The sequence below is a fragment of the Pelophylax lessonae genome (assembly GCF_965119305.1).
Source record: "Pelophylax lessonae genome assembly, chromosome: 8".
Taxonomy (NCBI): Eukaryota; Metazoa; Chordata; class Amphibia; order Anura; family Ranidae; genus Pelophylax; species Pelophylax lessonae.
Window position 1 is genome coordinate 235,683,424 of NC_138775.1, and position 25,135 is coordinate 235,708,558.

Here is a 25,135-nt window from a genome sequence, read left to right on the forward strand (position 1 = left end):
GAAGACATTGTGTTGCCTTCCTTGTATCCCAGGCCTGCTCATCCCAAAGAATTTGCTTTGCATGCCCTGGATATAGTTCAGGAGATTCGGGTGTTTCTGGTGGCCACCGAGTCGTTTCTGAGGTCAGACTCCCTTTTTGTGGTCGCGGACGGGCCAAAAAAAGGACTGTCTGTTTCTTCTGTGACCATTTCCAGGTGGATCAGACAGACGGGGATTCAGGCCCACTCCTATCAATGGTGGGGCTCCTCCTTTCCCTGTGACGGGGCACTCTACTAAGGCACTTAGGTTTAAAAGGCGGCCACCTGGTAGTCGGTGCATACTTTCACTAAATTCTACACAGTGGATGTTTCTTTTGGCTGCAAGTGTATTGTTCAGGTTGGGCTCCTGTTGTTGTTTTTTGGCGAGCTCCTGTTACCTGGTTGGCTTCTTGTTAGCCTTGGGTTTTTTGTCCCACCCCTCACTTTTTTGGCACTGCTTGGGGATGTCCCTATTGTTCTGAATATGGAGCGCTGTGTCCTTCAATGAATGAAAGAGAAAATGTCATTTATGTACTTACCGTAAAATCCAATTCTCTGAGTTCATTGACAGACACATCACCCACCCCTCTATGGAGTTTAAATACTTCTGACACTGCTTGTTACTAAACTGAAGGCCTATAGTAGAGTGGGGGATGTATACCAGCTAGGACTGCCCATAGGCGTTTCTAGGTGGGAGGCCACGCTGGACTGACTTATCTGGTTGGAAGTCTGTGAGTTGATGATGGTGGGGGCGTGTTTGGAGAATTTACTCCTGATGCATCCGGCCCACCTTGGCAGAAAGGTGGCGGTGAGCCCTACTAAGGGACTTGGGCTACTACCTCTGGGTACGGCCTTGAGCTTGTTTCCCGCATTTGTTAGTGGGGGTGGGTGAAAGGAACGCCCGGTGTCCAATTAGAAGTACAAACGGGGAACAAAGACTCTCCCTTCTTCAGGGCTGCTGCAGTATTATATGATGGGTGGGGATGTACCCAAACTTGTGGATCTACAGCATTGGAATCTGGAAAGAATGCTTTGTACTCCTGCATTGGCAGCATGGAGAGATGCAGTTGATGCCACTAGATTTAGAATTTTGACAGGTGGGCGTGGTTTTGGGTTTGACAGATGTAAGACCATAGCCAAGTTGTTTTTTCTGCCTACTGGCCTACTCTTATAGGGGGTGGTTTAACCCTATGGTTCTGAATATGGAGCGCTGTGTCTGTCAATGAAGTCAGAGAAATGGATTTTACGTTAAGTACAAAAATCTTAATTTTTCTAGAGAGGACTTCCCTCGGCCTAGCCAGACCCTTGCTGATAATTTAGGCTTTTGGGTGCAGAAGATTTGAAATGAGATTTGGTGATGTCGCTACTGTGCTGCCTTAACCAGCCATAGATGAATCTAAATTTTGGCCAGTTTAGCAGGGACAGTCCGAATTTTGATCCATCTATGGGCTGGCTGGTTGTACAAAAGTAGATCAAGATGATCTCTTCTACAACCAGTCTGTTGGAATAAATTTGCTCGATCGGTGCTGCTTGCGTTGGCCAGAGATGCTGATGAGTGTATTCTGACAGCAGGTTGGTCTCTCCGCTTTCAGAATACAATACTTCCCAGATGAGGGCTTTCCCCTATCCACATCGAATGGGTGGATGGGGGAATCGATTTAATTTTCTTTCATTCAACCCACTGATTAAATGCAAGAAAATAATGTATGGCCAGCCATACTGTTCTCCTTGCTGGAGGCACTGATATGAGGAAGCAAATTCCTTCCTCTATCAAGGTGGCCAACACTGTGCAGAAGCACTGTGTTGAACAAAGCATTGTAAGTCAGTAATGGGGAAAGATTAGTTCCAGGAAGACTGGTGACTTGTACTTTACCCTCTGCTTGCCCCTTTCAGCTCAATTTTCAGAGATCATACAGTATCTTCTTTAAAAGAGGAGTTGAGGATTTATTTTATTTTTTTTAAATCCTACTTACCTGGGTTGATGCAGCATCTGTGCCCCGCCGACTCTAAGACTGAGAACCGAGCGGTCACACACTGCTGATCGCTCGGTTCTCAGCGATCTGTGAGCAAAGAGCTGGTGACTGTAAGTCCCTGGCACTCTGCTCGGCACTCCACGATCACTGGAGCACTGGGCAGTGTAGGGGGCAGGAGCGGCTGGCTGGGCGGATCCCAATGAAATAGACGTAATCTTTACCCAGCCTGAACTGGCCCTGTGATGTCAGAAGACAGCGGGCTGAAGCCCGCTGTCTGCTGAAAATTGGTCACTGGAGTGCAGAACGAACTGCACTCCTGTGATCCATAGAAGTACAGCCAAATGAGCTTTTGCTGTACTTCTCCTTTTAAGTCTGCGTAATGGAAGGATGTGTAAACAGACCTGATTTTAAATTCCAGCTGGATGTACTGTATAGAGTAATTCAATGTATGAATGTTTCTTCTTATTTTATTACTGTGTTTTCTGAAGAGTGCTGTGTAATCACTGTAATGTCTGACTTTGTTTTTATACTTTGTCATTACGGGTTACTTTTCTGCTTCTGAAACTGAGCTGGAAAAGCCATTCTGTCAGTTAGACAGTGCAATCTTTTTCTGTCTGGCTTGCTGAAGCTGTGCCTTAATCGTCATGCTAATGTCACAATGGCAGATTACAATGGCTGTCATCTCTGCATTCACCGGCCTGGGTGGAAAATTGCAGTTTCTGCTCTCACATAAAAATGTTGTGAAAGGCTTTAAAAAAATAGATTATTAAGAAAGGATCTTTTATTTGCCACTTATTTGTGTATTAAGGATAAGCAGCTGTATTCACATTGCAGCATGTTTCCTTGTTTCAGCGCTTCGCTGTCAAATTTCACTTCAATGTGGGAATCTTAGAATGAGCTCTTTACAAAGAGGATTATAAAAGCACATTGTGCCTCTTTCTGAAATTACTAGAGAACAGCGTGCCAGCTTGAATCCAGACATCTGCCTGGGCCCACTTCTTGTACACAAGCCTCTTCTTAAAGGCACTGTGACTCAACAAATGAGACTGATTTGTCGCACATCACGTCTTTGAAATACTTTCAAATGTCCCATCTATAATCTCAGGGTAGAAATGCATATGGCATTGCAAATTTTTACAGCTGCTTTTTTCATTTCATACCCTATTTTAGTGATTTTACCAGTGGGTCTCTGTGATTCTCAATGCAATGAAGGCAGAGCTTGGCTGGTGGAAGGGCCTAGTAGGAGGCTTCCTAAAAACATCACAGTAACCTGCCTCAGTACTTTTCTTTAGAGCAGGGATCTCCAAACTACGGCCTTCCAGCTGTTGCAGAACTACATGTCCCATGAGTAGGGTTGCCACATCATCCCTTTAAACCAGGAAACATAATAATTGCACAGGTTCTGAGGCTAATATAATGTATATAATGCATATAAGGCAGTAAGTAAGTTTAATTACTATCTTAATCAGCCACAGAACCTGTGCAATTAATATGTGTCCTGGTTTAAAGGGATGAGGTGGCAGCCCTACCCATGAGGCATTCTAAAACTCTGACATTCACAGACATGACTAAGCATGATGGGAATTGTAGTTCCTGAAAAACTGGAGGGCCATAGTTTGGAGACCCCTGCTCTAGAGTCTTCAACCCTGATGCAAGCAGTGGGTTTTTTTCATGGGAGTTATGCAAATATTAAAATGCCTTGGTGGGTGGATGTCAGTCTGGAGCTATAGACATCCCTAGGCAGACAGCACTTCCATGTAGATGGTCCTAGGTAACTCCCACTGTGATGCTGAGGGTTCATGATTAAAAAATATAATCCACTAAATGAAAATTGGCAGCCAGGGTTTTTATTTTAAGACATCTGGCGGACTACTAACAAAAATTTTGCATGCCTTTTTATACACACAATGACCTGGCTTTCTGACCCTCTTGTCCTGGATCACACTGCTGCCTTGTACACACAATGCTCTGGCTCTCTGCCCCTCTCCCTGCGTTCTGCATCACACTGCTGCCTTATACAGACTCCTCGTTTGATCTCACCTCCTTATCCAGCCATGTGCTCAAGCTCTGTGTTCTCTCCCACAGTCTGCCATCAGTGCTGCCGTTGGAAGTCCCCTCCTTCACCTCTTGCTCTCTGCGCTACTCCAGGTGCCTCCCTCTGAGTTTCCTGGAGCCTGAACTACAGAGGAGGCATCGGGTATCAATGTGTGCTTACAGTATTGACTGTCAGTGCGCATTGAGAACATAACTGGAAGCAACACTGAGCTGTATACATCTGCCACAATGTTGATTTGCGGCAGAACCCCTAAAGACCACTAATATTTTATAGTGGACCATCAGTGGTCTATGGACCACTATTTGGCAATCGCTAGACTCAATGATGCTGCAGCCTGGAAATAATGAGAACTTTATTTGACTTGTTGCTGTTTCTAAAGCACACTTCAAAAGCTCACATTGTGCAGTAAAATCAGACTAAGCATTTTCAGGACAGGAGAGGTGCCTGTAAAACCATGCAAGACAGACATCACTGCCCCACCTCTCCCCCTCTTCCAATGAGAGAACATTTTGCATTCATTTAGAAAAATGCAAGGCGTTCTTTGAATGGCACCCTTGTCAAGCAAGTGACCCACTGTGGTTACTATGCAGCATGGTAGACACTTGACACAGGACCAGAAGACAGTGAGGATCACTATAGTAGTGGCAGGTATGGAAGATGTTTACTTACTTTGGTCTAGGCTGGACCAATGTAGCCATGCACAAAAAAAAAAAAAAAAAAAAAATATATATATATATATATATATATATATATATATATATATATATATATATATATATATATATATATATATATATATACACACACCTGAATTCATTTCTAAATACAGTGCATCCAGGAAAGTTTTCACAGCGCCTCACTTTTTCCACATGTTATGTTAAAGCCTCATTTCAAAATGAGTTAAATTGATTATTTTCCTCCATATTCTACAAACAATACCCGTTAATGACAACATAAAAGAAGTTTGTTTGAAATCTTCGCAAATGTATTAAAAATAAAAAAGTAAAAAATCACATGTACATAAGTATTCACAGCCTTTGCCATGACACTCAAAATTTAGCTCAGGTGCATCCCGTTTTCCACTGATCATCCTTAAGATGTTTCTGCAACTTTATTGGAGTCCACCTTTTGGTAAATTCAGTTGATTGGACATGATTTGGAAAGGCTCACGCCGGTCTATATAAGGTCCCACAGTTAACGTTGCATGTCAGAGCACAAACCAAGCCATGAATTCCTAGGAATTGTCTGTAGACCTCCGAGACATGATTGTATCGAGGCACAGATCTGAAAAAGGGTACAGAAAAAATTCTGCAGCATTGAAAGTCCCAATGAGCACAGTGGCCTCCATCATCCGTAAATGGAATAAGTTGTGAACCACCAAGACTGTTCCTAGAGCAGGCCGCCCTGCCAAACTTAGCGATCAGGGGAGATGGGCCTTAGTCAGGGAGGTGACCAAGAACCTGATGGTCACTCTGACAGAGCTCCAGCATTTCTCTGTGGAGAGAGGAGAACCTTCCAGAAGAACAACCATCTCTGCAGCACTCCACCAATCAGGCCTGTATGGTAGAATGGCTAGACGAAAGCCAATCTTCAGCAAAAACGCTCATGACAGCCAGCCTGGAGTTTGCCAAAAGGCACCCGAAGGACTCTCCAACCATAAGAAACAAAACTTTCTGGTCTGATGAAACAAAGATAGAACTCTTTGGCCTGAATGGCAAGCGTCATGTCTGGAGGAAACCAGGCATCACTCATCACCTGGCCAATACCATCCCTACAGTGAAGCATGGTGGTGGCAGCATCATGCTGTGGGGATGTTTTTCAGTGGCAGGAACTGGGAGACTAGTCAGGATCGAGGGAAAGATAAATGCAGCAATGTACAGAGACATCCTTGGTGAAAACCTGTACCAGAGCACTCTGGACCTCAGAATAGGGCAAAGGTTCATCTTCCAACAGGACAACGACCCTAAGCACATAGCCAAGATAACAAAGTGTGAATGTCCTTGAGTGGCCGAATCAGAGCCCAGACTTAAACCTGATTGAACTTCTCTGCAGAGACCTGAAAATGGCTGTGCACCGACGCTCCCCATCCAACCTGAATAAGCTTGACCGGTCTTGCAAAGAAGAATGAGATAAACTGCCCAAAAATAGGTGTGCCAACCAAGCTTATAGCATCATACTCAAAAAGACTCGGGGCTGTACAGTAATTTGTGCCAAAGGTGCTTCAACTAAGTGCTGAGCCTTTCTGTGAACACTAATGTACATGTGATTTTTTTTTTTTTTTTCCCTGTTTATTTTCAGTAGATTGCAAAGATTTCAAACAAACTTCTTTCACGTTGTCATTATGGGGTATTGTTTGTAGAAATCTGAGGTAAATCATGAATTCAATCCATTTTGGAATAAGGCTGTAACATAACAAAATGTGGAAAAAGTGTAGCACTGTGAATACTTTCCGTATGCACTGTATGTATGGATGACTGCACTGGTAAAAACCAACTTCTTTATTTCATATGTTTGAAATGACATTCACAGTACAGCAAGAGAATGGAGACTGCTAATACATTTCTTGCTTTATAGAGCTTAGTCATATCATTCCCCACCCTAAAACGAAAGTGTTTTGACTGGACTTCCACTTCCAAACATGCTAGGAACACTTTAGTAGTTGCTTTGCTTTGATAGAACTTTAGGAACTGTGTGTTTGCACTTAGTAATTTCAATAATTCTTCTTTATTTCTTGCTTTCTGCAGTCCTGTACCCAAAGATCGAGATAAGCTGTTCTTCAAACTCAGACAGGGAACGGAGAAGAAAGTGGTCATTACAGTCCAGCAGATGTCAAACAAGGAGCTGTTGGTGGAAAGGTGAGGACAAAGTTGGTGCCATGCATTTTTACTTGTCACTTCGTGTGTTTCATTAGAGAAATGTAATTGCTTTAAAGTGGTTGTAAACCTCAGACATGAAATATAAACAAAGCACATCCCTCCATAGTGTATACTTGTCTCAGATAAGAGCACCAAGTGTCATTTCTATCTGCTGCTTTGTTCCTCTGCCATCAAAATGAATCACTTCTGACAATTTTCCTTACACCAAGAGGAAACAGGTGACAGAGGTGGGACCTCCAGCTGGTTGACATTCTCAGCTCTGTTCCTGTGTGAACAGATTTACGTTTAAGTGAAAGTAAAGGCAAAACTTAACTAATCCTAAATCTACTCCCACCCACATTTTAAGCCTAATCTATCTACCCCTGTAAAGTAAATCTTCCGGAGGTCAAGGGGTTAAAGTAAACTTGTGGCCAGGCTATTATGGACATGCACATTTTTACATATTTTAACAATCAGTAGATAAGTGTTTTAAGTGTCCCTGTTAGGGTCCTTTCACACGAGCGATCCGATCAGATCAGCCTGTCAGTTTTTTAGGCGGATCTGATCGGATCCTCCATGCATCCCTATGGGGCAGCGGATGTCAGCGGAGACATGTCCGCTGACACCCGCTGCCATCCGCATCCGATCCTGTCCGTGAAATCCGGACGGATGGAAACCCTATTTTCCATTCATCCAGGGGATCGGATGAGAGCGGACAGGCGGTCCGCTCTCGTCCGATTCCCCCATAGAGATGCATGGGGCTCTGACACCTCACTCTCCGCACACAGAGCGGAGATGGAGCTGTCATCCGCCTGCTCAGCGGGGATCTGTGTATCGATCCCCCGCCGAGCAGCACGGATCCGCCTACGGAGGTGGACCGTGTGAAAGAAGCATTAGCGAGAGTCCCTAGGGCAGGGATCCTCAAACTAAGGCCCTCCAGCTGTTGCAGAACTACACATCCCATTAGGCATTATAAAACTCTTACATTCACAGACATGAGAAGGCATGATGGGAATTGTAGTTCCTGAACAACTGGAGAGCCATAGTTTGAAGACCCCTGCCCTAGGGAGACCACACACTTGTCAACTCCCACTTGACAGAGGTTGTTTATGTAATTGACTTCTGTTGAAGGGACACATTGGAACATTTCCTGATCAGCAACTGCAGCTGATCCACCTTGTTTGTGTGGCTGGAGGAATTCCATGACCTCCCAAACACTCTCCCAATCAGAATACACTGATCAGTGACTGGAGCCACTAATCATTCCTCAATCCACGTTGTATGTCTTTTTTCTTTTGTTCAGGATACTGGCAAAAAAAAAAGATGACCAGCCTAAAAGTAATACTAAAGGCTCCCATTTTTCTTTTTATATAACAAACATGTTATACTTCCCTGCTCAGTGCAATACCATGCCTTAATCCTCCTCGTTTGGGTCCTCCGCCGGTGCTCCTGGCTCCTCCCTCCCACCTAATGCCCCTATAGTAAGCCGCTTGCTATGGGGGCACTCATGCATTATCACTCCCAAGCCCCACTCTGTGTGTCCATAAGACACACAGAACTGGGCTCGGCCCAGCCCATCGCTCTTTTCTCTCTTGAAAACACGTATTTTGATGCATTCCAGATGAGAAAAAACGCAGCAGCTTGTACGTTTGATGAAAGCACATGGTGCACTGATGTTAACTAGGGCCATTGGAATACATGGCAAACACTGTGCATGCACTCTAGATTCAGTTCAAAAACACACAAGTAGGCATCTGGTGTGAACGTCTGCATATAATTTCCACTTATGTACTCAGGCCAGTGGGGGTGTTTTGCCCAAATCTCCAACCACGTCACTTCCGGGAACTCTACAGCAGCAATAATTGGAGATTACGACGAGTTGCTGTTTTCACAGACCACCGGCAGCCTATACACTTCAGTACATGCTATAATGAGTAGACATTGTTAGTCTGCCCACTACTAACAACATGGCCGTCTCCAAGGTGGCGACAACTTTTTTCCTCCTTACCTGGTGTTTAGTGAAAACAGTAATTCATCGAAATCTCCAATTATTGCTGCTGTAGGGTCACCGGAAGGGACGTGGTTGGAGATTTTGGCGAGTTGGAGTTTTCGACAGAACAGCGGAACATCTAGAGTTGCAAAGGTCACACTTGCGACTGGGCCCTAATGTTCCACCACTGTGGGGGAGCCCCAAGATAGCAGGAAGGGGTTCGCTGCAGAACATGTGCTGCGACCCCAGTTATGCGACTTGATTGCAATTTCCTTGTGACTTCCTTGCATCTTTTGTGATTTACCATTGCAGTCTATGGCACTCAAATCACTCCACAGTTGCAAAAAGTATTAGACGGCACCCACTGAAATGAATGTGTTTTGACTTGTCGCGTGACTTTGTGTCACAAGTCACATGATAAGTGGCAGCAGCATAAACCAAGCCTTTTAAAGGGCCCAACAATGGTAAGTAATAGGCCCTGGGACCAGTGGGAAGGGCCTTATGACCAGAGGAAAGGGCCCCGGCGTCAGGGGGGGCCCTTCATGGTTTCTTTCACCAGGGCCTTAAAGGATCTAGTTACGCCTTTGGCTCCATCTTTTTGTATTTTGCATACTTTCACTAACATGCTTGTAATGAATCCAGCAGGTGGTGGGTCTAGTCAAGTGAATCTTATTGATGAGGTGCGCTTGGCTGTCTAATCAAGACTAATACATTTATTTATTAGTTTCAAGACATATTACAGGCTCCTCTCCTGTATCAAAATTGTTACTCTTATTTCACTGCACACTGTGAGCTTCTCGTTGTATGCATTAGAAGCTGCAGCAAGGCAGATCGAGCCTGTCCCATTTTATGGCTGGAGTATGTGTAGCATAATTGAGCTTTTTCCTCCCTTGCCTGACTTGCTGATCTGCCCATTTTGTTCTTTGGATTGCAGATCTTTCAGACACAAAGGCTCAGTATCACATACGTGCAATACTTAGGACAGTCTGCATTTTAATATTTGCATAGGCAGATAACACTGAAAGGTTGAAGTTTACTGGATTTCTGCCAGAATCAGCAGTTTTTTTTTTTTTTCAAGCTATCAAACAAACAGACCTAAGAATACTTTCAATTGTATATTTAAACAGGAAGTCCAGCCTAATACAATAAATTCTCCCCTGCAATCATTAATGTAAGATGAGTTCAGCCTTATGTGTCAAAATGAAAAAAAAATCCCAGTTTTTCTCCCTTTATTTTGCAGTATTCAGTGCTGTCACATGACTTGAGGTCCTCTTCCTGATGAGTCCAAGAGCAGCAAGCTAGTGACATCACTTCCAGGGAGGGGCACTGTTCCTGTGTAGCCAGTGGGCGTATACAGAGTGGGAAGAGCTGATCATAGGTTCCCGCCCAGTGTTCTCTTATCAGTAAGGCCCCTTTCACACAGGCGGACCGTTCAGATCCGCCTGTCCGTTTTTTTGGCGGATCTGAATGGTCCCCCCATGCATCCCTATGGGGCATCGGATGTCAGCGGACATGTCCGCTGACATCGATCCGATCCGTCAAATCTGGATGGATGGAAACCCTATTTTCCATCCGTCGATCAGATCGGATGAGAACGGACCGACGGTCCGTTCCCATCCGATTCCCCCATAGAGATGTACCATGCCCACAGCACTGCATCTCCTGTAGTATGCCAACAACCCCGGATCCTCTTGTACCATGCCAGTACCCTGCATTCTCCTGTACCATGCCAGTACCCTGCATTCTCCTGCACCATGCCAGTCACCCTGCATTCTCCTGTACCATGCCAGTACCCTGCATTCTCCTGCACCATGCCAGTCACCCTGCATTCTCCTGCACCATGCCAGTCACCCTGCATTCTCCTGCACCATGCCAGTCACCCTGCATTCTCCTGCACCATGCCAGTCACCCTGCATTCTCCTGTACCATGCCAGTCACCCTGCATTCTCCTGTACCATGCCAGTCACCCTGCATTCTCCTGCACCATGCCAGTCACCCTGCATTCTCCTGTACCATGCCAGTCACCCTGCATTCTCCTGTACAATGCCCGCCACCCTGCATTCTCACCCTAGGCTTATACTCGAGTCAATGATTTTTCCCATCTTTTTGTGGTAAAAGTAGGGGCCTCGGCTTATACTCGGGTCGGCTTATACTCGAGTATATACGGTAATAAAATATTTAAATAATGCGAGGGGTATACTCACTTTTGTGAGATACTGTATATATATTTTAGCAGAGACCCTAGAACATAAAATGGCAGTTGCAATTTTATATCACACTGTATTTTCGCAGCGGTCTTTCAAACACAATTTCTTTGGAAAAAAATACGTTCATAAATTAAAAAAAAAAAAAAGTAAAGTTAGCCCATTTTTTTTTTTTCTAAAATGTGAAAGATGTTACGCCGAGAATCGTGCGAGAATTATGATTTTTATTCTAAGCAAAAAAATTGTGATTCTTATTTTATCCAGAATGGTGCAGCTCTAGCGATAAGTCAGATTCTTTATTCAATCTATATAATTACTTTTATGTTGGCTGTAATAAAGCTCTTTGTGTATAGCTTCATAGCCACCATCCATTGATACCTGCCCCCATTACAGATAATCCTTTCATGTGACACCCTGTTATTATTTTAATATTGATAATTAAACGTTAACTTTTGAAGTTTTGCTTCATTGCAGCTTTTGTTAGGCTTGTCTGACAGAGCATAGAGCAGATATTCCCCGATATCTGTGACAAAGTAATTGGGAGTTTTGGACTTGTCAGAGAACAGATTGAAATAATTGCACCAAAGACTGTTGTGGGAGGAAAGGGGTGAACACAGCCTGGGCTAATTTTTTTTTTTTTTTTTTGATAAATAGGGAAAGACCACCATCAGGTCTTCAGTATACATTACAGCGGACTAGTGCTTTCATAGCTTAGACCAGCCTTTTTCAACCAGGGTGCCTTGGCAAATTGTCTAAAAATTGCCCAAAAATGTATTACAAGACAGCGGGTGGATGAAGCCTGCATTTTAGTTACACAAACCTACGGGTTTTCATTATGCACCATTACGACCTTCTAGCTTCTAACCTCCTAACAACTATTGACATCATCATTTGATAAGGAGGATGCCAGTCGCCTGTATAAACCTTGTTTGACCCTCCCCTGCCTCTCTTCATCAGCTTTGGGTCATATTAGCTGAGTGATGGAGAAAAAGAAAAGGAACCTTGAAATACTAGTCAGTACAAGTTACACCTCCATGTTGGGTCTCCTACATATGTGAATATTGCTGCATTATGTAAATTTATTAGAATAGTGTATTTAACTACTTCCAGACTGCCCACCGTGTATTTACGTTGCTGTTTTGACGTTAAATACCGGAGTTATGGCAGCAGATAGCTGCCACAACCCTGGTATTTTCTTACACGGTCGGTGGTCCTCTTTCACATAAAAGTGGTCCCAGCGGTGGATTCGCTACGGGATCACTTTTATTGGAGAAGTGACACCCCCCCCCCCCCCTCCCGCCGCTTCCTGGTCGATTTCCCTGCTTACCGGAGCCATCGGCAGTGGGGAGAACGATCCGATCCCCTCTCCTGATAGGCAAGAAGGCCCACACTCGACTCTATGCCCTTGGTGGACCGAAGCGACGTCAAAAGTCACTTCAGCCCAACGGCCTTATAAGGCCAATTTTTTTTTCTTCTTTTTATTGCTTTTAAGAGTGTTGCCAACCTTTTGGATTGCATACTGACTATTCTTCTACTTGAAACCTATCTTCTACTGGACCCCGGCCCCGGAGAAAAGTTGTGCTGCTCGTCTGCCCCCTTTCTGCCCTCTTGGCCATTCACTCAACATTTGCTGTTGTCCCAGGGAAGATCCTGTCATTCTACTGCTTCACCTTCATTCACTGAACGCAGTGCATTGTGGGAGAACAGTAATGCAAATTTTGTTGATGGCAGAGAAGGTGGGCAAGTGGTGTAACTTTTCTCAGTAGCAGTGGCTGCTGTCAAACTTTACAGTGCTAGAAGACACCCTGTGATGACACAGGCTGACTAGGAAATTGCAGGCAGACTTGCTGTTCCCATTGCTAACTAAATGATAATTCAAGTCTGAACCCGTGGATAGCGTTGACAGTGCAGAAGGAAATTTTTACAAAAAGAAGACTGGCAGGTTTACTGGGTTTTTCTGGATATTTTAGAGGTGAAAAAAGGTGGCAGTATATTTTAAATTCAGTTACCTATAACAGCCAATCAAAATCTGTCTTGTATGGATCTGAATTCAGCAGAGTGAATTCTGTCTAGTTGCTATGGGTTACTGCACCTAAAAGTTCGAGGAAAGTTGGGTAGAAGGGGGTGGGAGTACTGGAGCTGAGTTTTAAGAGTTAGCACTTTTAGATATTAATTGCTTTACTGAATATGAAACCAAAAATGTTGACATCCTGTCATAATTATTCTGATTAGCGCCGTATGAGTCCTGTTAATGTCGGATATTGAGTATTTTTCTTGCTGTTGTGAACCTTGGCTGGTGAATGCATCTCATATCCTTGTCTTTCCTGCATACAGCAGCTCCACTTGAATGACGCCGCTGTTTTATTCACTGTCCCTTGGCTTCAGTTCCCAAACCGTCTGATCTGGCCAAAGGAATGCCGCTTCTATCATTTCATCAGCTTGCTTGTTCTTGATCCTCTCCTCACCCCAATTATGTTCTGTTCATTTCCTGTTCCACACTGTGCAACACAAAGAATGTCATGCTTTCAAACAGTTGTTATCGTTTTTCCATTTCTGGGCCTGTGGTGCGGCAGTTCTGCACATTTTCTCATTATTTTGTCAGACCTCTAAGTGCTCACTTAAAAAGTGGGAGCTTGGTTGCTGGTGGTATTTTTGCTCTTTAGTCCTGAACCACTAAACCCTTGTTTCTTGCATATTAATATTTAATGTTTCACAGAGGCTTGGGCAGTGAAGTCTGGTAATACCGCACTCCACCCTCCTTTTTTGCATAATCTGTTCATGTGCTTGAACATAGAATGATAACATAAAATGATATATCATCACTGTACAGTGTTGTGCAAAAGAACTTCAGGGGGTAGTTGAAGCGTCCAAAACTGGATTTTAAGTTTTAAATGGATGCTGGCCACCCACTAGCTTTGCATATAAACCGAGAAAACGTGTTAATGGAGTTCCTGCTTGTGCCATTCCCTGCCATGTCAATTGGCTCACTACATCAAAAGCTGCAATGTTTTGCTGGCTTCTCTTTTTTTTTTTTTTTTTTTTTTTTTTTTTGAGCTCGCTCCAGAATTTCCCAAACCTGACATGTATAAAGAAAACGGCATCATCAGCATGTAAGGTGTCATCATAATCCCTACTGCAGCTTAGCAGATCCTAGTATTCATCTGCAGAGATCCAGCACCACCTGCCCAAAATCTCTAGTGTCACCTTTAGGGCTCATTTACACTTGCTTCGACTTTACCATACATTAAAGCGCCTACCACTTCAACGTGCTTTTTTGATGTGTTTGTGATGCTTCAGTGATGCTTTTTGAGGCTATAAAGAAGTTTGGAAAAATGCCCTGTGTGTGTGTGTTGCTTTTCTATTTATTTTAAAGGGGCCCAGTAGAACCCCAACCAGAAGTTCCCCCATTCAGCAGATCCCCAGCTCATTAGTACCACTGTTCAGCAGATCCCCAGCCCATTGGTACCCTCATTCAGCAGATACCCTGTTCAGTAGTACTCCTAGCTCTGCTCAGTAGTATCCCCAGCTTTGCTGATTCCCCACTAAGTAGTAACCTCCAGCTCTGCTGTTCCCCTACTCAGTAGTACCCCCAGCTCTGCTGGTCCTTTGTTTGTTGATCCTCCTCTTTCTCTGGTTCCCGCTCACCTCCTACTATATTTCTTCCATGCTGCGCACCATGTGTGACATTGCTAGTTTCTCCTATAGCGTTCCTATGTTGCGCACCATGTGTGCTTCTGCTAGTTGCTCCAGTCCAGACCCAGCTCACCTTCATGCTGCTCTTTGCTGTACACCAGATGTGATGTCTGCACCAGACACTTCCAGAATATATACACATGAAACAAAAGTGACTGCTGATGACGCCTTTCCAGTTCTGTAATTGGATATCTCATACCTGCAATACCTCCAAAGCAAAGCTAAAGCTGAATAAAAGCCTCTCAAAAGCTGCAGGTGCTGTTAGCTAGCTTTGTTACAGACTTCTATGGAGGCTTTGGAGACCCTTTGAAGCACCAAAAAAGAGACATGGTGTATAATTTTTCAAGGGAAGCAAGGCAGACACAATGTGTAAACCGGACTGTAAGGTAACCATTTTATTTAGTGACAGGTGCTTTGATTGGTATTCAGAGCGTTAAAAACAGTGTCCAATGCCACATTTTGAAACAAGTGTAAACAAGTCCTTAAGGAGCCTATAATTTTATCATTTAGGAGAAATCTCTCTCAGGTACTATGGAGATTGCTGTGGATGACATTTCATTCTGCAAAATCTAGTTGCCTGTCTGTCATACATCAATATCTTGTTGTAGTTCTGGATCTAATCCAGTAGAGGTTCATACATCCTTCAGGCCATCAACTCAGAAAGAATGAAAGCCATTAGATCAGTATGACATCCAGGCAAATAGTATTTCCAGAAGATGCTCAGCAATAACAAAAACTATAGTTCTGTAAGGTTTGCTTTAACATCACCCCGCTGCCTGCAACTACCCCCCATACTGCAAGTCTTAAATGCTCTGTTAGCCTAGAGGTGCAGGGATAAGGTGTAGTACTTACCCTTTTCCTTGCTCCAGCAGCTTACCTTCATCCATCTGAACTGTCCAGCACTACCACCTCGCTGCATGCTCAACTTCTCCACGTACAATGCAGGGTAATAGCGTGTTGAGACTGTGGGATCGCTCACAGCCCAGAGCTACTGGTAGAAGAGAACAGTGCTGGACCAAGGGATGGGGTACATAATGCACCTTAAGGCCTGCCATACATGGTGCAAATGTCTTTCCTGCAACCTGTTCCCACAATTCCCCCATCAAAACAGACAGTGCTAACAGGGGAATCCCTCCTGCCGGGCAATTGTGAATGAGGGAAGCCGTTATCGTTAGAGGCTATTCCTGCCACTATTGATTAATCACAGGAGAATCCAGCAGGCTGGTTGTACCTAAGTTTATTGATCAATCAATCAACTTGGTACATATTTAGCCTGCCCATTAACGGTTGGAATTGCAGCCGGTTCCTGTTGAACCGTTCGAGATTTGAACCGTGTATGGCCAGCCTTACTCTACACTCCTAAACTAAATGAGTATTTAACCCTTGCAGTACGGGGTGGGACCAGTGAAAAGGTATATTTTGTTTAGTGCCCAGGGTAAAGCTTGAAGTCACTTCAGATTCCTACGTTTTGTGAATGTTGCACACCTGTGTCCTCCACTGTTTTCAGTGGTTTCTCCCACCAACCACCACCTCAATCCAGGACACAGTAGGGTTCAGTGCGAGGAACCACAGAAAGCAGTGATGGACTCAAGAGTTTGATTAGTGTCAGTTTGATTAGTGTCAGTTTTTAATTCATCAGATGGTTTCTCTTAAGGTCAGCTGTGTTCAGTGGTGAGGGCAATGAGAGAGTTCACCATTTACTTTCTGCTTTGCAGGAACACCTGTTTTTCGGTTTGATTTGATTTTGAGTCACATCTATGGATTTGTAGTATATTAATAATCACACTATTTTATATGCCCCTTGTAACAGGTGCTTTGGGATGCTTCTCAGTCCTGGCAAAAATGTTAAGAACAGCGACATGCATCTTCTGGATATGGTAAGTATTATATTGTGTCCTTCACTGCTATATCAGGGAACTGTTTTTGTTTCATTTTAGGGGCATTGGACAATTAGGTACAAATTACTTCCGAACATATCATATTAGGCAGAAACAGTATAATTTCCAAACTTCGAGTATGAGTAGTGTTGGATGGTGCCCGAGCGTCTTCCTCTGTGTCAGCTGATACTGTTCAGGCCTGCCAATGTGGCACTCAGGCCTGTGGCACTGCATCCTGGGAAGAGGTCACATGCTCTCCATATCCTACCGAGTAATAGGGTAGCATATGGATGATGAATATAAACAGGAGAAGCAAGGGGGTGGGGGGAATAACAAGAGAAATGATCACTTTGCCCTGATACAGTGCTATAGGTTTATTTCATTATTAAAATCGAGTAAAAAAGAAATTAATTAAAACATAGATTTTTTATAATCAAAAAATTTTCCCACACTGCATTCAAAATGCACTGCCATTGCGATCTGCTGCGGATGCCAATACATTAACAGTACCCCAAATGCAGAGTGCAAACGCATTACATTTGCGTGCAGCAGATTCTATGGCACTGCAGTATCGTGATTTAATGCAGTGCATTTTTTAAAAAGTAGTGCGTGCGCTACTTTTTGTGCAATCTGGTGCAATTCAAATGAATGGGCTGAAAATCATACTGCAAGGGATCTTACAGGAATTGCACAGCAACGCAACAGAGTTGCACAGGTGTTTACTGGCCCTTAAAGTTTTTTGTGGGATAAGACAAGCTTGATCCATTGCTTCTGATTGTGGATATACAGTAGGGAAAATAATTGTTTGATCCCTTGCAGATTTTCTGCCCACTTAGAAAGAAATAAAGCGTCTATAATTTTTATCATAGGTGTATTTAAAATGATAGAGACAGAATATTTGAACCCCTACCAACCAACAATAATTCTGGCTCCACAGAGGCTACAGTATGTGCTCATGTGGTACACAGATTGGTCCTGCCAATTTAAGAAGGTTCTCCTAAGGACAACTCCTTAGGTGTATTAAAGACACCTGTCCACAGAATCTTTCTTCCATTCAAACCTCACCACAGTGGGCATGACCAAAGATCTTCACAAGGCTGAAATCTGCTACAAGACCTTCAGAAAGACCCTTGCTGAGAAGGAGACAACTGTTGGAAAGATTATTCGCAAATGGAAGAAATACAAAATGACCATCAATTGCCCTCTGTCTGGAGCTCCATGCAAGATTTTGCCTCATGGGGTAAGGATGATCGTGAGAAAAGTGAGGGATCAGCCCAGAACTACACATGAGAAGCTTGTGAATGATCTCAAGGCAGTTGGGACCACAGTCACCAAAAAAACTTTTGCTAACACAATACGCCGCCATAGATTGAAATCCTGCAGCGCCCGCAAGGTCCCCCTCCTCAAGAAGGCACATGTACATGCCCCCCTCAAGTTTTCCAATGAACATCTAAATGATTCAGAGAAGGATTGAGAGAAAGTGCTGTGGTCAGATGAGACCCAAATTGAGCTCTTTGGCATGAACTCGACTCGCCATGTTTAGAGTAAAAAAATGCTGACTTGCTGACTATGACCTTAAGAAAACCATCCCTACAGCCAAGCACAGAGGTGGAAACATTATGCTTTGGGGCTTTTTCTGTGCTAAAGATACAGGCCGACTTTGCCGCAATCAGGGGACCAATGGACAGGGCCATGTATTGTAAAATCTTGGATGAGAACCTTCTTCCCTCAGCCAGAACACTGAAGATGGACCGTTGATTGGTCTTTCAGCATGACAATGACTCAACACATACCGCCAAGGCAACAAAGGAGTGGATCAAGAAGAAGCACATTAGGGTCATGGATAGGCCTAGCCAGTCTGCAGACCCTAATCTTATAGAAAATTTATGGAGGGAGCTAAAACTTCAAGTTGGCAAGCGACAACCAAGCAACCTTAAAGGGTAACTCCACTTTCGTGGGGGAAAAATCAGCAAAAAATTAATATATGGTATACAATTGTGACACAGGTTTGCTTGGTGCTTGTGCCTGTTGACCGGGCGGTGCTGCCAGTGCAGTGGGGATTGTCCCTTTTTAGTGTTTTACACTTTTTGTGGGGTCCCCCTGGTTACTCATGGAATCTTAAGAGCATATTTCTCCACCTGATCCCCTCTCTGAGGCTGTGGGGCTCTCCGGGTCCCGACCATCCATCAGTGCACTGACTGCAGTCCTGGAGTCCTTTGTGTCCTGGTGAAGGTGGCTTTCTGGTGACAGGCTAGCAAGAAGCGCCTCCTGCCTTCCCCTGCCTCATCTGTCTTATTAGATCCTAAACCTGATTTGGTCGCCGCGGACGTGGGTCTCCCTGCTGGATCTGCAACCTTATGCCTGAAATCCTCTGATAAAATGTTTCCTCCACATCTGCAACCGCAGAGGCACTGATTGTTTCTGTGTGTAAGACCCTGAAGATAGAGGACATAGCTGCAACGGAGGCGCAGGTTCCCTTTGGCACTCACAAGCCATCCAGAGCGGCAAAGGTGTTTTCTTTCCATGCCTATTTTGACAGAATTGTCGATAAAGAGTGGGGACGACCAAAGTAGCGTTACCCCTATGAAGAGTGAGCGAATAGACTGTGTCTGGATCATTGGATGGATCGTCTTCAGGGTTGTCTTGCGTGCATTCAATCAGGCAATGCCACGGCCGTGGCTTATGTCAATTACCAAGGGGGCACAAGTAGTGTCCTGGCCGCTCTGGAGGTAGCCGGCATTCTAAGGTGGGCAGAACGGTTTGTTTCAGCCTTCTTCACCTTACACATTCCCGGGGTGGAAAATTGGCTGGTGGATTACCTAATTCGGCATGCGTTGGATCAAGGGTCCCTTCATCTGGAGGTGTTTCATTAAATTGTGTCTCCGGTGGGGCACCCTCAAGGTGTATCTGTTGGCATCTCAGCTCAACAGAAAGGTGCAGAGGTTTGTGGCTCGGTCAAGGGATCCTCTTGCTGATGCCATAGACACACTGGTGGCCCCGTGGGGTCAGTATCGTCTGAGTTACGCCTTACCTCCTCTCAAGCTTCTGTTAAGACTTCTCTGCAGAATCTAGGCAGAAGGGATTCCAGTCATTTTAGTGGCTCTGGACTGGCCTCGCTGGGCTTGGTATGCCTACCTAGTGCGGCTGGTTGCCAACGTTCCTTGGACCCTTCCTCTCAGGGGGATCTACTATCCCAAGAACCAATCTTCCATCCTGATTTACAGTCGCTGGCTTTGACGGCTTGGCTGTTGAATGCCAGGTGCTGAAGGATAGGGTTTTTTTCTGACTCAGTGATTCCTACCCTGTTGAAAGCTAGGAAATTTACTTCTATGAAGATCTACCATTGTACGTAGAAGACGTACATTGTGCGATGTGAGTCTCTTGGGATTCATCCTCGCTCCTTCTCGGTGGGTTGGATCTTGACCTTTCTTCAATGGGCCAGATGTCGGCTTTGGTGGTCTTCTTCCAACGATCTTTGGCCACATACTCCCTGGAGCGTACCCTCACTCCATTGCCACCTTGGGATCTCAATTGGGTGCTTTCAGTTCTCCAGAAGCCTCCCTTTGAGAAACCTTCCAGAGATTCCCCTGCTTATGCTGTCCCTGAAGGTGGCCTTTTTGGTGGCTATCCCCTCTGCACGCAGGGTGTTTGAAACTGGTGGCGTCATCCAGTCGTTTACCTTGCCTGGTGATTTACAGGGATAAGGTGGTTCTTCGCCCCTGTCTGTTGTTCCTCCCAAAGGTTGTCTCTGATTTTCATTTGAATTAAGAAATTGTGTTGCCTTCCCTGTGTCCCAGGCTGAAACATCCCAAGGAAAGTGCCTTGCATGCCATGGATGTGGTCTGGGCAATTAGGGTGTACCTGGCAGCTATGGAGTCTTTCAGGAAGTCAGACTCTTTATTTGTACTCGCGGATGGACCTCGTAAAGGGTTGGCCACTTCCTATGCGACCATTTTCAGATGGATCAGACAGACGAGGATTCAGGCCTATTCCGTCAGGGGTCAGGTTCCTCCTTTACCTGTCAAGGCGCACTCAACTAGGGCGCTTAGTGCCTCCTGGGCTTTTCGTCATCAGGCATGCAGTTTTGCAAGGCAGCCACCTGGTCATCAGTGCACACTTTCACAAAGTTCTATAAAGTGGATGCGTTGGCATCTGCAGGCTGTGGTTTAGGAGCACCTGATCCTCTTCGAGGGTGTATTGTTTTTTTTCAGGTGGGCTCCAGTTGTTTTGGTTGAGCTCCTGTTGCCTTGTTGGCTATGGTTTAGCCTGGGGATTTTTTTGCCTTGTTGGCTATGGTTTAGCCTGGGGAATTTTTTTGCTGTTCCCACCCCTCATGTTTTACACTGCTTTGGGACGTCCCAATGATTATGAATATCAGGAGCTTTGTCCGTCAATGAGCGAAAGAGAAAATTGGATTTTTGATTTATCGTAAAATCCATTTTTCTAATGTTCATTGACGGACACAGCACCCACCCCTCTGGGGAGTTGGCTTTCTTCTGACACTGCTTGTAACAAAACTGAGTGCCTATAGCAAAGAGAGGGAGTGTATCCCCCTGGGACTGCCCATGGGCATAGCTAGACCTTTTTTTTTTCTGCCTAGTGTCCTACTCCTGTAGGGGGCAGTATAACCAATGGTTAAGAATATCAGGAGCTGTGTCCGTCAGTGAACATCAGAGAAATGCATTTTACGGTAAGTCAAAAATTAATTTTCATTGTTTTCTCCACTGTAGTTGTGTATGGCCTCAGTCACGCCCCCTGACATGTTTCGCCTGCCTTCTGTGGAGGGGCCGAAACATGTCAGAGGGCGTGGCCAGAGCAGTGCTTGCTGAGGCCATACACAGCCATATCCACATCTGAAGCACTGGATCAGTTTTGAGCGGCGTCTTACCTCACATATGTCAGCGCTTTTGAATTTGTGCGGGATGCCTGCTCCCACTTTTCTAATATCAGTAGGGGCACCTGTTCTCCCTCCAGCTTTGAGCGGTGCCCCAAGTCCACATGTGGCCCCTAAAGTTTGTTTCCTTTCTAAAGCAGCCACAGCCTGAAAAGAAAAGCCTGTTTCTGTCAGCAGCTACAGAGTGGGTTTTTTCTTTCTGTGGAGAAGATGTAATTGCATTGCAGAGGTCTGACAGGTCCCCTGCTAAGTCAGGCCTATAGCACTGCAATCATGCTCCCTGCTGCTTGGAGAGCTCTTTCTCTAATTCAATAGGGGGCTTGTCAGACCTCCATAATGTGATCAGGGCTTCCCTACAGAGATCAAGGGTCCCACTCTGCAGCATACCCTCAAGGGACAGAATTTTCTTCTTACGCTGTGGCTGATTTCTAAAGAAAATTAAGAACCTGTAATATTTTGAACTCCTTGCACACCCGTTTTGATGCATCTTGAATGTATTTCTCCGATTTAAAGAGGGTTTAATTTAGGCTTTAAACAGTTTACCAAATATTATGTTCCTAAAAAAATATAAAAATGATTTAGGTATGAAAATTAGTCGTACCTAATATAGATAGTTAATAGAGACTTGCTGATACTGTTAAAATTGAACTCTGAGCACGAAAGAGTTTAACTAGAAAAAAAAAAAAAAAAAATATATACATATATATAATTTTTTTATTTATTTTTTCATGACAAAAGTTCAGTTTATTAAAATGTGTAATAAATTCCTGAACATAGGTGGCCTCCGGGCCAGTTAGTGTTCTGTATTGTAAGTTTTTTTCATTTTTACAGCCACACATGCAATACTATGTGTGACCACTAAAGGGCGATACAATACATGCTAATACTGCTTTGCTGGGTAAATTGCACTCTACAGATTTTGTGAGATCTTCCAGTTTTATGTCAGAAAGGGAACGTTGCCATTCACAGGTTATTACGTTTTTTTCTAAAACCGTTTTTTTTTTTTCTTTTCTTTTTAGCATCTGTTTGTTGTAGGAAAAACGTACACATTACTTAGCTGCAGTAATGTCAAGGTTTTTTTCTTTAAAACTGTAATTTCCATATATGTGCTATGTTCAGGAACAAAAAAAATAGCATCCATGAAAAATGTTTCATTTTAGTTGTTTATAAATTTGAAATATCATTTGTGGATATTTCCTGTTTACCTATGTAGCAGTTTTTCCAGGCCTTGTGCCTGATGTGACAGGTCTGCCATTGTTACCGGAGACATCTCCAACACTTTTGAGTTGTGTACCCAGGTGTGAGAACTGAGACAACGACCATTCCGGCATCTTTGGTTTGTTTTGTTTTATTGTATTTAGGGGATGGGAGAAGGGAATGAGTGGGATACTTCTCTGGCTCAACTAAGTACACTTTGGGACACTTGAAGAGAAATGCCTGTTGGCGCCATCTTGACGCCAGCTGAATGCCGACCAGCGCTTCCTGACGCCTATAGATACTGTAGTACAAAAACTGTGCTGGAACCTCGACTTTAACTCAGAAGATCCAGGACTGTAGAACACTTGACTCCTGACACTGCTTTAGCTCAAAAGTCACTGAACAGCTCCCTCCAGCCCTGCACTGGCTGAGGTGGCTCTGTGTAGATACTTGTGCTGCTGCAACTCTTAACCTTGTACACTTCCCACTGAAATCAATCATTAAGCAGCCAGGGCCCACTATACTTTACCTAGCACCTACCTGTAGGGTGCTACACCTATTTCCATCCAGTAGGTGGAGCTTTTTTGCATATTCTTACCAAGCTACTCTTGCAGTGGTTATAAAGCCTTAACCACTTGCCAACCGCCGCAAGTAGATATACTGCGGCGGTCAGCCCCTCACAGGCAGAGTGACGTAGGGGTACGTCACTAGCCTGTGAGGCTCTGGGGAGCGAGCGCGCGCCGCCGGCGGCGCTCTCCCACGTGGTCACGGACCCCCCCGCCGCGCGTGTGACCGGCGGACCCGATGTCCGCCGCTCACTCAGCGATCGTTGGGGGAGAGGGAGAAAGGCAGGCGGCTTGTGTAAACAAGCTGCCTGTCATTCTCCCCTGTGTAGAAACTGTGATCACACGGTTCTACTATGTAGGACCGTTGATCACTGTTTCTACAGCTCAAGCCACAACCAATCACAGTTAGAATCACGCCCCTAGGGACACACACAGCCCCTCCCTCTCAAATAAAGTTAACCCCTTCCCTGCCAGTGTAATTTTACAGTAACAGTGCATATGTATAGCACTGATTACTGTAGAAATGTCACTGGTAACCCCAAAAGTGTCACAAATGTCAGTCAAGGTTCCGATCTGTCCGCTGCAATGTCGCAGTACTGCAAAAAAAATCGCAGATTGCCGCCATTATGCGTTAAAAAAAAAACAATAAAAAAAATGACAAAAATCTTTCCCTTTGTTAGTAAACGCGATAACTTTTGCGCAAACCGATCAAAATACGCTTTTTGCGAATTTTTTTTTTTTTGTACCAAACATATGTAGCATAAAACAAATTGGCCGAAAATGTTAAAAAATTTTGATTTTTATATTTTTTTTGGGGGGAATTTCATATAAAAAAATTTGAAAAATATTGTTATTTTTGCAAAATTGACGCTCTTTTTTTGTTTATAGCGCAAAAAGTAAAAGTCGCACAGGTGATCAAATACCACCAAAAGAAAGCTCTGTTTGTGGGAAAAAAAGGACGTCAAATTCGTTTAGGTACAGCGTCGCATGACCGCACAATTGTCCGTTAAAGTCACGCAGTGCCGAATCGCAAAATACCCCCTGGTCTTTAAGCAGCCAAATCCTCCGGGGCTTAAGTGGTTAATGCTCTTTACCTTAATACTTTCTGTGCATTAAGGTGAAAAAACATATAAGCCTGGGATCCCCTCCAGCCCCAGCCTCCCCCCCCCCTTATACTTACCTGAGCCCCATCACAATCCAGCGCTGTGCATGGGTTCAGCGGCTCTCCAGACTCTGTCTCTCCTCAATGGGCAGATTGAAAGGAGCGGGTGCCATTGGCAGATTTAGTTCATTCATTCTCCATGATCAAGCATGCTCTGTGCCTGATTATCTGTGGTGGAGGGCAAGGAATACATTGGGGGTCTAATTGACCTCTGATGTTCTCCATAAAGAGAACCTGTTGCTTGCCCATGCTAAAATATAGGGGGCTTGTTGACCCCCATTTGATAGCTATAAAGCTGAAAAAAAAATTGTAATACAATAAAGAAAAATAAATAAAAGCACCCTCGTCCCCTCAATGCATATACACAAATGAAAGCATGCCTGTAGGGCCTGCACGTGTAAATAAGCAGCCATTATGTCACACAAGTGACATATTACTGTGAACATCAGAGTGAGAGTAGTAATTCTTGGTTAACCCTAAATTGATAACATGTAAAGGCTTTTAAGTTAACATTAAAGCTTCAGTTTTTTTTTTTAATGAATTAAAATAATAAACATGCTATACTTAATTGCTCTGTGCCATGGTTTTGCACAGAGAAGCCTCGATCCTCCTCTTCTGGGGCCCCCTGTCCACGCTCCTGGCTCCTCCTCT

The 25,135-nt window shown here is 44.3% G+C and overlaps 1 protein-coding gene across 2 annotated transcripts in view; it reads left to right on the forward strand.

Moving 5' to 3' along the window:
- Positions 1-25,135, forward strand: part of RABGAP1L (RAB GTPase activating protein 1 like) — a 588,371-nt gene that overhangs the window by 56,237 nt on the left and 506,999 nt on the right. For both annotated transcript variants that reach the window (XM_082265880.1, XM_082265881.1), the window contains exons 6-7: positions 6,791-6,901; positions 16,599-16,665. In XM_082265880.1, the coding sequence (XP_082122006.1) occupies positions 6,791-6,901; positions 16,599-16,665 (178 nt within the window). The remainder of the gene's footprint in view (positions 1-6,790; positions 6,902-16,598; positions 16,666-25,135) is intronic.